At 31.1% G+C, this 15,131-nt stretch overlaps 1 protein-coding gene and 1 long non-coding RNA gene across 2 annotated transcripts; one reads left to right on the top strand and one right to left on the bottom strand.

Moving 5' to 3' along the window:
- The first annotated feature begins 1,698 nt into the window (after positions 1 to 1,698).
- On the top strand, positions 1,699 to 4,042 carry LOC140865546 (uncharacterized). The gene is made up of 3 exons (XR_012144629.1): positions 1,699 to 1,900; positions 2,159 to 2,999; positions 3,084 to 4,042. It is a non-coding gene; the product is annotated as an uncharacterized lncRNA (long non-coding RNA).
- Positions 4,043 to 9,164: 5,122 nt separating this feature from the next.
- Positions 9,165 to 10,928, bottom strand: LOC140865186 (uncharacterized). Its single transcript, XM_073269742.1, has one exon. It carries the CDS (start codon positions 10,767 to 10,769, stop codon positions 9,372 to 9,374), a length of 1,398 nt encoding a protein of 465 aa, XP_073125843.1. The 5' UTR covers positions 10,770 to 10,928; the 3' UTR covers positions 9,165 to 9,371.
- Between the last annotated feature and the right edge of the window lie 4,203 nt (positions 10,929 to 15,131).

The raw sequence follows: 15,131 nt of genomic DNA on the forward strand, positions 1-15,131 counted from the left end.
ACAACCGATATGATGCATGCAAGTTATGTGACTGGATAACTGGTCGATCAACTATCAAATCTTGCTCAGAACTAGGTGCCAAGAGTGAGTAGTGCCATATGAGGTTCAATCCGTTGGGTATCTCACACAGTTGTCTAGATCATCGTAGCCTCGATCCCATCATCACGGTAGCTCCCGGTGTCAGATAATATAACAAGGGTGTAGGTCTGAACGACCCTACTAGAACAGTTATCTCGAATGAAATACATGCTCAACATGAAATATGCACATACAACATCTATACTATCTATACTATTATATAAAAGTTAAGCCTATTATAGTAACTAACTTTGAGGAAACCAAAATTCTTATTTCATAATTATTCCTTCTTATCCACTATCTCAATAAACCTATCTCTCAATCTATTTTTTGGTTTAAAAAAATTACATAAAAATTATTTATTTTACACATGCAAAGCATGTGCTTTTTGCACTAGTATATATAAAGCAGCAAGGCGTGTACTATATATGACACATAAAATACAACATAGAAGCATGCATACTCATTGGATATCTCAGTCAAACATACAGTCAAGTTATTACCATATCATTAACACTGATCTAAAAACTTTAACTATGCTAATGAATACTCCAAAAAGCTACTTGAGATCTCGGGCTATACATGTGTTCGTCGTCAAGACTTTAATGTCGAATGCTTTGACTCTTGGGCACAGCTTCGCTACAATCTCGAAAGCGTCTCGCTATCGTCCGGCCCTCGAGTATAAGACTAAAACACTCGAAAAACACAAGATTTGAGAGAGAAAAAAGTGTTAATTGGCAATTTGGAAATGAGCCACGACGCCTATTTATAGATGGAGTACGGAACGTCCGAACTCTGGTTGCACGTACATGTCACAAGCATCTCAACATATCATGGACGTTCCGTACTCCATCTATAAATTGGCCACCTAAGTTCAGATTGTCTGATCCTTCAGTTCGAAAAGTGAGTTAAGTCAAGCAGGGTTTGAGGTGTCAAGAAGGTGGTGACACATATAACAATTCGGATTGCCCTGCATGACCTAACTCACTTTGATGAGCCCACCATAGCCCTTTAATGGCAAGAATTCTATTTATCTACTGGGCAAGAATTCTAATTATTAACAATTTTTGTCAAATAAATCAACTTAATCCCTGTGATTTGTAACCGAACTATAGAGACCGATATTAAATTCGGTCTCTAGTTTCCGACCGACATTAGGAATTTCGGTCTCCAACCATTCACTCTTTTTAAATAATTATTTATTTACTTTTTGCGACAGCCATAAAAAATTCTGTCTCTAAATAGAGACCGACTTTATAATGTTGTCTCAATTTAGAGACTATCTTGAGAATAATCCGTCTTTAAATTTAGAATAATGCTAGAGGTACAACCAATATATCGTACAACGATATTTACAATAATTATGTCGTGATATTTTGCTATTATCTCGTGAGATTTTGATATGATATCGTGAGATTTTGCATTCAATATATCGTGAGATTTGATAAATTAAAATTTTGTATTGAATTATTTGTGGTGTAAAAATTGTTGTATAAATTTAATTGTACATGTATCATTGCTCCGATAGTGTGATAATGAGAGACCGCGTTTTTATATTGGTCTCAAATGGGAGACCGCGCTTTTATTTTGGTCTCTAATCGGAGACAAATTTATTTTTCGGTTTAATGGAGACTGAAATATGAGTTCGTCTCTAATAAAGCCCAAATATTTTTAATTTCGCTCTCCACTTTCGCTCCAGTTCTCTCCAAACCTAAGAATCACGCGCTTTCACTCGTCCAACACCGTCTACGCTCGGCGGCCGTCGCCGGTTGCCGCCGACCCCAACACCGTCTGCAATAGCTCCTCCATTCTCTGAATAGAGGTAAATTCCTAAATTTTAGATTTATTTTCTGTTTCTCCTCTTTTAAGCCTCTTTAAGAACCACAATTGTCACTTTAATCGACCAATGCACGCCTAGATCTCCCTTCTATAAGAACCCCACTTCTTCCACAAAAAACCCCAGACACATTCGAATTTTGTGTCCAACCCCATTTCTTCTGCTCGAGTTGATTTCTTTTGAGAATAATAAAAATGGTTATCTAATTTTCAATTATTATCGTACAATGAATATGAATTGTAGATTAGCTACAAGATTGGGATTTCGAGCAGAGGCATTGTGACGCTTGTTGACAATTCCCTTGCTTCTCTACTCTGTTCTTCAGGTATGGAGTTCGAGTATGAGATATGATGCTTATAATGATAGATTGTTTTCTTTTTTGCCTGCTCTTTTACTTTTTTTTTTTTTTTTCTTTCTGAGATATGATGCTTATAATGAATTATTTCTACTGCACAACATTTCATTATATTCAGTTTAGAGAAGATCGTGCTGGTGAAGCTCATCCGAATTTTGATTTTAATGTTAATTATATTACTGTATGGGGTTTTTAATTTGTGGGTTGATATCTCTTATTTTAATTTTTTTTAATTAAATGTGTCGAAATGATGAGTAGATAGAACTTATTCGTGGGTTTGAAATATACTATGAATAACAACAGTGGAACCACCTCTGTCAAGAATTACAATCATTTGTTATTATGATTTATTTGATTTCGAGTCAATCCGGTATTTAGTTTGATATATAATATATATGCAAATGCAATGCAACCCCATAAAACATTATGTCAGGGTCTTTTACTGATTGTATTAATTAGGTCGTGTGGATGATTTGATTTTCATATCAGCTGCTTTGTTTTGAATGTCATATGTTGCGTTGAGTGTGCTTTTCTACTTTTTTTAATCTTTATTGTGTCGTGCGATAGATTGGTTTTCGCAGTCAAGCCAAACGACCGAGGATAAACCAAGGGAGGTACAAGTATCATATGTGTGTGCTTTGGATTGATTTTTATAGATTTTATTTTGGGAAATTATACCTCTTAACATGAGGTAAGACCCAAACAAAAATCTGTTCAAGCATCTGCTGGGTAAATTTTTTTTTTTTTCAAAAGCTTAAATTTTGTACTATAATTTATTAAGCTGTTTTTTTTTTTTTTCAATAACTTTTGTAGTACTCCTTCAAGTGCCCTGTCTGGGATGTAAATTAGACGAACAGTTCGCGAACTGTTCGGGTCTCGGCTCGTTAAAAGCTCGTTCGGGCTCGTTTAATGAGGCTCGTTAAGGCAAACAAACCAAGCTCAAGCTTTACAATATTCGGCTCGTTAGCTCGTGAACATGCTCGTTAACAGGCTCGTTACAAGCTCGTAAGTAATCTCTTAGACGAAAAAATAATAGTATTGATTTTTAATTTATAAATTTACACTTTACTTATGAAAATATTGAAAAATCTATAAAAATTAATTTATTAGAATAAATTTACAAATTTTAATAATAATATTATATTTTTTCAAATATATAATTTAGTTTTTAATTAATTTAATAAATATTTAAATTTATAGTTTAAATATATTAAGCTTGTTTAGGCTCGATAAAAGCTCGAATAAGCTCATGAGCCATGAATATATTTGTTAAATAAGCTCGGGCTCGGCTCGTTTATAAATGAACCGAACTTGAACATTCAAAAGCTCGGCTCAGCTCGCTTACATCCCTACCTGTCTTGGTTTTAAGCACAGAATCAACTTGAAGACCTACACTCATGTTTCTATTCAAACTCTTGGGTTTTTTGGGGTGGGAAGGATCTATTTTCTTGGGGTTTCCTTGACAATCACGATGAATTAAATAAATATGTAACAACTTTAGCATAATTTGAATAGGTGCAGCTTCTTTATTATGAAATAATTATTTCTTCCCAATCTTCTTGTATTTTATTTTATTTTTGAAAATTCTTGTATTTATTTTGAGTTAACTCGTTGTCTATGTCATGAATTGATCGGTCTTCGAGAGATTCAATATTATAATCATCTCATGCTTTGTTGTTGTTGTTGGGTTTTTCTTTTTCTTTTTGTTTTTTTTATTTAACTCCACCGCTATTTGTTGCTTTTGTTTTTAATGTACGAAAATAAAAAATTTGTTTCACTGTATTTTGTGATATAAATTTTAAGTGAAGTTGTCGAACGAAGAGCCAATATTTGAGGTGTGATTTTTTAAATAAATTAAATTGATATTGTATTTCATATTCGAAATAAATTGATCATATTTTATTTTTAATAAATACTATTTATTTGATTTATAAATTTTAAAATTTGTAAGTGTTAAAATGAGTTTGGAGTTATTTACCTGGAAAAAATAAATATAAGATGTTATAAGCTCAAATTTTGTATGCATACAAAAAAATCCTTATATTTTATTGAAATTATGCTATTTATTATTTTTAATATTTATTGACCATATTCAAATGTACGGTGCTGCATTTTTTTTCTACATGTATACATATATTATGGGAAAAAAAAACAAATTTGCCCATCAGATTAAAATTTTCTGCCTAAGCTCCTGAGTGCGTCTGATCTATCTCTCTGCATTCAAACTCCACAATTTATCATCGGATCAATTCGGATATTTCGAACCACACTTCGGACAATCCGAACTCTTCGATAGTTCTGAAGGCTATTTCTTTGGTTCCAAACTCAATTAACATTTTATTTAATTAAATAATAATTTTTTAATCATGTTTAATATTTTAATGACTTCAAATGGTACTCGGATCACTACAACCTTTTAGGCAAAACCATCATTTCAATCCACCTATTTTAGGTACTAGGGTGTGGTGTGTCCATTTATCATTTTGGTGGCTTGAGAATTTGTCAATCAAACTTTTCTGTTTTATATGATGAGACGGATAAATCGCATTTTGACATCTTTTCATATAGTCGATCACTGGAAGATTTGAGATCGATTTTCAACCATCGTTGACACGTTGCAATTAGAGATATAGGACTAGGATAATGAGCCACAAAACTTTGTGGTGCGAGATGCTTGGTAAAACTTTGATTTTTATATCTTAAATTTGCGGCAAGGGTTGAACCATCAAGAATTAATCTTTGATACGTCCAAGAGGCGGAGCAGAAAGAAGAAGCAAAAATGATTGAAGATGATAATGTTGATTTATTTCAGTGCCACGAAATGACTAAACAAATATATCCAATGAAGAGGAATCGACAAGAAATATTTTATTATTATTATTATTATTATTATTATTATTATTATCTATAGTATCTATGCTATTATATAAAATTTGAGTGTCTTTGAATAACTGTTTTTTAACATGTCATGATAAACCAAAAATATCTTTCAATTTTACCCTTTTATCCGTATTTTTTTTCACTTTTTATCTTCTACTTTTTTGAATATAGTAGTATATTAAATTTATATTATCTTCCCAATAACTAATTTTCAACTACTAAATAATATATTATTTCATAAATAAAAAATCATAAAATATCATATATTATATCATACACGCAACTGCGTGTACTTCTGTCGCTAGTTATTATTATAGTTAAAGACCAAGAAAATCTATGCGTCAATAATAATTTTATATTTAATAAGTCGATTCATTTAAGTCTTCGTCATGAAAAGAACCTTCGGCCAGCGTTTTACGTCAAAACCAACCATCATTGTAAATGTGAACATATTGATCAAGTGTGGGTTTTAAAGTACAAATATTCGAGGTAACATTTGAATTCCCACTACAAAGTATACAATATACACACACACAAAATTTATATATGCATGAATTTAAACTTTTGAATATTTATACATCGTATCATCTTGCAATATTCAACACAAAAATTATTGACCTAAAAATTTATATATATGCCTAAATATCGTGCAAATGAAACTAATAATACTATAATTGCACCTTCGGGAACTGAAAATTCGTGAGAGTGCTAAAACATAATATTATATTTTAGGCCGTTTCTAATTTTATTTAGAAACCGCTAAAACACACTACTGTGTTTTAGCAGTCACTCACGAATTTCCTACATATTAAGGTGAAGGAGAGGAATGTCGGTGTGTGTGTGTCTATATATATATATTATAGTAAAACTCAGTTTGATATACGAACTATTGATAAATTAATGTCAAATTGGATACATAAAAAATTGAAAATGCTTAATTAATACATGATCCAACTAAAAAGTCGATTTTATCATTTACTAAAATTTATTTTAAGTCCAATTATTTTTAGTAAATTCAACTAAGTACACATTTTATTTTTCAAAATAATTTTTATTGATTAAAAATATAAAAATAAATTTATATTAATTTAAAAATTATAATAAATAAGTATCGATCTTACCATTAATAATATATTTATATTTTAATCATTAATAAATTATTTATTCAAATATAATATAATTTTAAAATATTAACAAATATAATAAATGGTCTTTTTCTTTCTATATAGACTATCAAATTTTGAAAAACTAAAATAATGATTATGTTTGTTTCAACAGTGTAAAAAAATCAACGGGCTCCAGTTACATATATTTATTTTGTTATATTTTTAATATATTACAATGTTTGTTCTTGTATAATTTGAGTTGACAATTATTTCATGATATAATTTTAAATAAATATGATATCTCTAAAATTAATCAATAAACCTTGAAAATAAAGTTATGTATCGGATCAAATTTTAATAATAGTAATTGAACTTAATAACAATTTAGATTAAAGGTAAACTTGTTCTTTTAGTTTGATCATGTACCAATTAAACTATTTTCAATCATTTATGTACTAATTTGATATTTTATTTGTAATTTGTATATAAAAAAATATCACACTCTCTCTCTATATCTATATCTATATCTATATATATATATATATCAACTATTTTTAAAATAAAAATAAATGTACTACTAAGTGTACCAGTTCCCGCTGGATCCATCCAAAAGTCTAATTTGGCTCGACCAATCCGAAAATTTGTGTCATTATCAATAAACAATGGGGAAAACTAAGTCCCGATTATTTAAGAAGACTGGTTTGAGTATAGAAGTGGAGAATTGGGGGGCAAAGAAGATTGGATAACCAATAGAAAATATGGGAGACTTGAACCAAAATAATGGGCAAATTCATGATAGGGACCGTTTGGATTGGGACACTGGACGCGCACACAATTTCCATTTCTTCCCTTATGTTGGTTACATATTTTGTTTTTTTTTATGCAACATATAAAAAAATAAGAAAAAATATTATTTTGCTTTATTATATGATTGTATCTTTACGATTATGTTCATTTCATGTTGTTGTAATTTTAATCTGTATTTTTGGAATGTTTAAATATTCTTCAATTTGATGTCGACGTGTCTAAATGATATGTGAGCACTCGTATTTAAAATGCAATTAATAAATAAATAAAATAACAAACGGAAAAGGACTTAATTTGGGGAAAAAATTGAAGATGTATAATTAATTTTAGTATTCTCCAATGGGTGGCTAAAGCCTACATGTGTTTATATGTAATCAATCACCTCTTCAACTTAAAAGATTGCTCCATTATGTTTTTTTCTTCAACGAAAAACAGCTATTAAAAAAAAATCAAGGAATAAGTAGAAAAAAGAAAAAAAACATTTGATCGGATCAAATATCATTCATTATCTACATTGTTATACATGTGATCAATCATATGCATACCTCGATTATGGAATATCAACGGAAAATTCGATCCTACCCATTGTGTATTACCCCATGGGTGGTGTGAACTTTTATTATTGGTGCAAAACATGTGGGACTCACATAATTTGCACTAATCATATACTTTCACCTACCTCATGAAGTATTAATTTGCACTAATCATATACTTTCACCTACCCATGGGTAGGATCGAACCTCCCCATATCAACATCTGCAACGAGTGACTGATAAATTTAGAAATTTAATCTTTGTTTTGTCAGGATTATTTCGCATAATATTTTTTAAATTTTTAACCTTTGCCTTCGATTTTTTTTCTTAGACGTTTGAAAATTGCAAAATCAAAATAAAAGAATCATATATCCAAGAAATATTTGACTGAAATTAAATTTCAAATTCAAGATCCTCAAATTATCAGGGAAAAAAAATTCATGATCCTTACTTGCATACTTATATTGCGAAAGCGGCACTTTGCCACTTCATTAGCCGCATGTTGTGCCCAGTTTAGTGCTGAAAATGTTCACAGCCTAATTAGTAATTACAGAGCGAAATTTATGTATCATTTTGATACGAAAAAGAAATTTATTTTTGTGATATATATATATATATATATATATATATTTATATATATATATATATATATATATATATTTATATATATATATTCATGCGTAATTTTTTTGGATATCGAATTCCATGGATGCCATTATATATATATATATATATATATATATATTCATGCGTAATCTTTTTGGATGCCATTATCTATCTACTCATTGGGCAAACATTTACAATAAATGAAAAGTGAAGTGGGGTTAGGTCTAGGCTTCTAGATATTCAAAATCCCATCAAAATTCACGGCTTAAGTCAAGCTTTATTTATGTTATATGACAATATCATTTTCCGTGATAATATCTTTTCCCGTGACATGGAAATTTATGATCTCCGATTCATTGGATGAGTTACCAGAGTTGACAAACTATTCTCTACTCCAACTAATGAACATCTTCTAGGTAGAGTTCAATTTCCTTTTGTTACCAAGTGTATGCATATTATTAAAAATTAACAAAATCTCATTTTGTCAAAATTAGCCCACATTTTCATCGACACACATAATTAATCATATCATCTTATCAACAACACCAAACCATATCAAAACCACCAACTGAAGAAAATGATTCAGCCGTGTAAGCCCTTGTAAAATTATAATTCTAATCTTCTCGGATCATTATTTTTCACTACATTTCCAATACATCAAACATTTTGAATTCAACAAGTTCATAATTAAATTTGTTGGAGACACGGCACAAGAAGACTTGGAAGTTTAAAGGCATCGAGTAGTCATGAGCATATTGGTTAAGTGGAACCGTCGTCCCAAAACTAATAATAATAAATTCTCGAGTTCAAGACTCGATCGATAACTTGTAAATACCCTCTCAATACATAAAAACACAAACACACGTATAGATGGAAGATCAAGGTATGTAGCATGGTATTGGCCACTAAAGCAAAACATATATATATATATATATCATGATTGATTACCATAAAGTTGAATATTCAACGAACCATAAGATAATTCCAATTTCCAGATTCACTTTAATTTACAAAACACAAAAACTAAAGCAAAATCAAGAAAACAAAACATAGTACATACATAGCTCAAATTATTAATTATCCACTAAACTGCAATTTCATAGCAATTATGTATCATATATTTTTTTAACATATAGATTATTGTAAGAAAGATGATAATTACCATACAATCACAGAGAACCTTGTGTAGTCCTTGTGACAACTTTAGGGTCCGGATTCATCAGGGCGGCGGCGGAGGGTCTTCCGTCGGTGGTCATGGCTGGATACTGAGAAGCCGGTGTGCCCATTACGCCTCCCTGAGTGGTGTAGACGACCTGTCTCCCAACTCTATCGTACGCCACCTGTGCGTACCCGGATGCATCTACCATTACTGGAACTCCGGCGGTGCTTCCCGGTCTCACCATCCCGAAACCACCCTCCGCAGCATATCCGGATATCTTCTGCGGCGGCATCGGTGCATTCACATTGTACATCTGCTGTTGTTCGCGGTAGATGTCAGAGGGTATTCTTTGAACGGCGTAGAAGCCTTGGTTTTGTGGGGCTGTGACGGGTCTCACCATCGGAGAGTGGTACGCCGCCGAGGGGGTTGAAATCATGTAGACTGGCTGTTCAGTGTTGACGGGGTTCGACGAGAAAAAACCCTCCTGAGCTTGTTTCTCCGGCCAGTAAGGAACACTCCCAGTGACGGGTAGCGGAGAGATTTTCTCCGGCACCATGTAATAATCACCGCCGGCGTATCCTACGGCCAGATTTTCGTCACTTTTTCTGCCGTAGATCCCCTGTTGCTCCTCAAATCTCAACCTCTGCAGATCCTGAATGTGCTTCTGGATCGGATCAGATCCGACCAACCTCTCATCCAGACCCGGAATAACCGGATCCTCAACCTCCTGCACTCTCCCAACCATCGGCTGCTGAACGGAAGCGGGGTTCCCATTTGCTTTCTCCAACCCAAACAAAAAATCAGCGTTGCCAGCCTGCGCCGACACCTGAGGCGCTGCGGCCACATCCGCCGCCGCTGGCGCTGGAGGCGTCACAGTCGGTGCAGAATTTAACGCCTCTACAAACCTTTCCTTCTCCGACTTGACATCATCGGAGCCAAAACTCCTAACGGAAGAACTCAAACTCGAACCGTGGCTCGAGAAAACGAAAATCCTGAGTCTAGCCGGCTTCGGCGAAACCCTGTACAGGCGATCGTACTCATGCATCATGTGCTCCAAATCATCATCATTAGTCACCGAAATCAACGCGTCGAGATCTTCTCCGGGCAATTGATACTTGAACGAAACACTGTCGCAATCACTGAGAGAAACAAGCTTGGACAGCAGGGTAGCAAATTTAACATTCCGATCAACAGAGAGGATTTTGGTCTCACCTCCGACGTAGGACAACTGGTTATCGTGGGGGCGGGGCTGGATCTTTCCGCCGTAACTGCACATAAACTTGACTTTAGAAGGCAGATTAGCCTGAGAATCCTCCCACGGCGTCGGAGTCTCGAAATCGATTTCTCTGGAGCGCGGCGAGGAGTCGCCGGACTCGGGGTAGGAGGAGTTGTAGGAGTAGCCCTCCATCCGCGCACGTTAGAAAGGGGAGAGGAAATGGGGAGCAAGAGTGCGCAGTGTAATGCGTGGGTTTTAGAGAATAGGTGAGAACGCTGTAATTTGTTTTGTTTTTTTGTAGAAAACAGAGAAAGGAGAAAGAGGCTGGGATGGAAATTGGACAATTTTTTTAATTTTCATTGATTTATTATTTTGACATCAATATTTCTATTAGATTCATATCTAGTTCATATATATAATAAAAAATAATATTTTATCAATCAAATAAAAACTCCGTATGTTCCGATGTTAAGAATATTTTTGTTTGTATAAAGATCATCTTAAATATCCGTATGTCCCGATGTACAGAATATTTTTAATTTTCATTGATTTATTATTTTTACATCAATATTTCTTCGAGATATTTTCATTGATTTATTATTTTTACATCAATATTTCTTCGAGATTATATTCATATCTAGTTCATATATACAATAAAAAATAATATTTTATCAATCGAATCAAAAATTCATATGTCCCGATGTACAGACACCGTCCTAGTAATATATCAAATGATGGAAATTCATTAATACTAGTATTTACATACACGCGTTGCGTGCTTATGCAGTTCGTGTTTTTTTTTTTTTTACGAAAAACCAAAAATAAAAATAGAGAATAATTTTACAAATGTTTTTTTGTATATAAATAAATAAATTTTATAAAAGTGGTATTTTAGTAAATTAATAGTTATTATTGGATAAAAGTTAAACCTAAAATGGAATTTTGGTAATTAAATATATATTAAAGGGTAAACATAAATAGGTTGGTCATACCAACATACCAACCCTTCAACTTTAATAAAATAAAAAAATAGAAAATTAATAAACCCCAAAAAAATTGATTAATCACGTTTCAACGTCATTGGAGTCATTGGGTTAGTGTATGTACGCTTAGGATCTAATTTACCTTGTATTTGTGTAAATCATAATTGTTATAAAATGGATCATTAAAAGTCTCACACTTTGAATATACCAACAGACAGAATGTTGGGGTGCAGTAATTGTCCTGCTGATACTGATAAAGCAATAGAACAATGTCTCTTGGACTACTATGCATTTTAAAAATTTGAGATTACCATCAGCTATAACTTTTGGTTAAACGAAAACGACAAGTGTTCAGTCATATACGAACAACTACAATATATGCATAATGTTATTGAATACATTTATATTTTATTTTATTTTATTTTAATTAATAAAAGTAAAGATATATTTGGATGTTCAATTAAAAGTAGGACTAGGTCGGATTTTTACAAGGAGTTTAAGTTTAATCAAGAGTAAGATATTTATTCATTTACTTTATGGCTAAATAATCTCCATATGGGTATTGGCTAAATGGTTGATACCTCAAGTTCCACGCATGTAACCACTTGGATTTATACTAAAAATAAGTACCTCATCACATCCAGGTTTATTCTATAATAAAAGTTCAATTTCTCATGCCCTATCATTTACTTACACTCTAGCCTGCCATCTGTATATTTTATCCCACACAAATTAGTATTAAATTTAACGTTTAGTTAAGATAAGATGGTTTGATTTGGAGAAAAATGTTTGATTTCACACAAAATATCTGAAGGAATGATCTCACACGATTAATTATCATTTTGAACGTATCTAAAATAAATTAGTGTTCGTAGATTACTCGCGTGTGTTATATAATTTTGATCTTTTGGATAATCACGCGGGCACTTATATGACATCTAATAAGTGATTATCATGTCAAGTACTGGCAACAAATGTTCATATAGATGCTTACGATCGTGGTCTACGAGATCAAAACTCTATAAATATATATATATATATATATATATATATACATACATGTAATTGTATTTGTATGTGTGTGGTGTGTTTGGCAAGGTGGCACATGTTGATGTAGGTGTGTTCCATTGGGTGAGTATTTTGATGAGGTGTGGGAATGTGGGTGACAGGTGTTGGGGATTAGGTGGAATTTAAGGAATGGGGTTGGGCTCACTTTTTATATCTTCTAGGTTGTCTTTTGGGAGATATTAGACAGTTCTTTTTTCTACTTTATAATTATAATTATAATATAGGAAGAAGTAGGAGTGACAAAATTTTTCGAAACTCTGACTCTTCTCCGATTTCATTTCATTTTTGTCCCGAAAAAACTCAATTCGAAATTTTTTCGACCCGAACTTTCGGGATTTTTTCCATCCCGATTAATATCTGGAGCGAGATCGAGAATAAAATCTTATTCCGACGGGATTTCCGACCCGTCCCGAAATAATATAATAATATATTTTATTAATATAATAAACTAAATATTATTAGGTTTCAACTCATATAACACTAAATTGTGGACTTAATTCACATAATTTTAATTGTTGAGACTATCAAATTGTAAAATCATAAAATGCCATTTTATTTTTGTGTATTTTTAAAAAAATTAAATTAATAATTTAATTAATTCATATTTATAATTATCTAATTAGAACAAATATGTAGAACAAGACTCAAGAGATTAATTTGACAATCTATTTAACAAAATTTATTTAGTAATTGTATCCGAACATTTTTTTATTAATTATCCGATAATTTTTTTCTCTTAACAAAACTTTGAAACATTATCCGAAATATTTTAATATTATATGTTTTAAGTTGAATATTTATTTTTATTTATAAATATAAGTTTCAAAATAGTATATTTAATAAAATTATCATATTTTTTTATTTTTTGAACGAAATCTTGAACATGAAAAAAAATTCGGGTTTTTCTCTCCCTATCCGACGGGATCCCGAACATTCGGGATTCCGAATTGTCGGGTCCCGAAATGTTTCGGGTACGGTATCGGAAGAAAAAAAAAGTTTTCCGATTTTTTTCGAAACGGGAGTTGGGTAAGGGGTTTATGGGACGGGTCCCGACCCTATTCCACCCCTAGGGAGAAGCACATTTTTTATCTTTTAATTTGCATATTTTTTATTTTTGGTCCTTTTAAAATTAAATTTGCAATTTTAGTCCTATAACTTGCATTTTTTATTTTTATTTTTGATCCTATTAACATTGAATTCGCATTTTAGTCTTGTAACTTACATGATTTTTTTATTTTAAGTCTTCTTAACACTGAATTTACATTTTAATCTTGTAACTTGTATTTTTTTATTCTTAGTCCCGTTAACACTGAATTTTCATTTTTTTTGTCCTGCAACTTCCGTATTTTTTTATTTTTATTTGTAGTCATATTAAAGGTGAATTTTTATTTTTAATAGTATTATTTATAGTTTTATTTATATTATGTATTTTATAAGATTGTATTTAGTGTAAAAATATTTTGAATAATTTTTAGTTGATTGTTTTTTATTTAATTTATTTAAATTTTAAAAGTTTTAAAATATGTAAATCATAATATATTATGATTAAAAATACAAAAAATTATGCAATTTATGGAATTAAAAATGTAAATTCATCGATAATATGACTAAAAATAAAAATAAAATTATATGAAAGTTACATGACAAAAAAATTAAAAATCAGTGTTAACAGGACTAAATGAAAAAAAAATACAATTTACAGGACTAAAAATATAAATTCAGTGTTAACAAGACTTAAAATGAAAAACTCATGTAAGTTACAGGATTAGAAATGCGAATTCAATGTTAATAGGACAAAAATGAAAAAAAAAATGCAAGTTGCAGGGCTAAAATTGTAAATTTACTTTTAGCCGGACCAAAAATAAAAAAATGTACAAATTACAGGACCAAAATGTAATTCTCTCTTATAATATATACTCAATTTTATGTAGAAAATAAAATGATTCTATTTATTCATACAATACGGAATATAGCATAAATTGTACCACGTCAATCTCAATAATACATGTTTCATTTACTTCGATTGTCTTAGTATAGTTCAGTTTCTATATTTAGTATTTTTTTTACCAATATATTAAGCATAAAAACTATGAGATTGAATAATGAGTCCATTTTGTGAGACATATTTCATATTCAACTCGATCTATTAAAAATATTACTTTTATGTAAAAATTGTTAAATTTTCATTACATGTTGGTCAAATCGATTCGTTTCATGGATATAGATCTGTGACACAATCTCATAAAAGACCTACTCTATATTCATATTAATTGAGTTTTGAAAAACACGAGACTATTGTTTTGAGATGTGTTTACTTAGTGGACTTAATTATATATAGATAAATAATATTGAGGCTATTAGACTAATTAATTTTTAGGATGCGGAATAATGATGGATAAACAATAAAATTTTGACTTTGATTATCAATTTTGTGATTGAAATTATGATTAAGTGATGAGTTACATGTTTGTTTTTTTGCTTATAATATATAATATTATTTTTA

Source organism: Henckelia pumila, chromosome 4 (assembly GCF_033568475.1).
Source record: "Henckelia pumila isolate YLH828 chromosome 4, ASM3356847v2, whole genome shotgun sequence".
Taxonomy (NCBI): Eukaryota; Viridiplantae; Streptophyta; class Magnoliopsida; order Lamiales; family Gesneriaceae; genus Henckelia; species Henckelia pumila.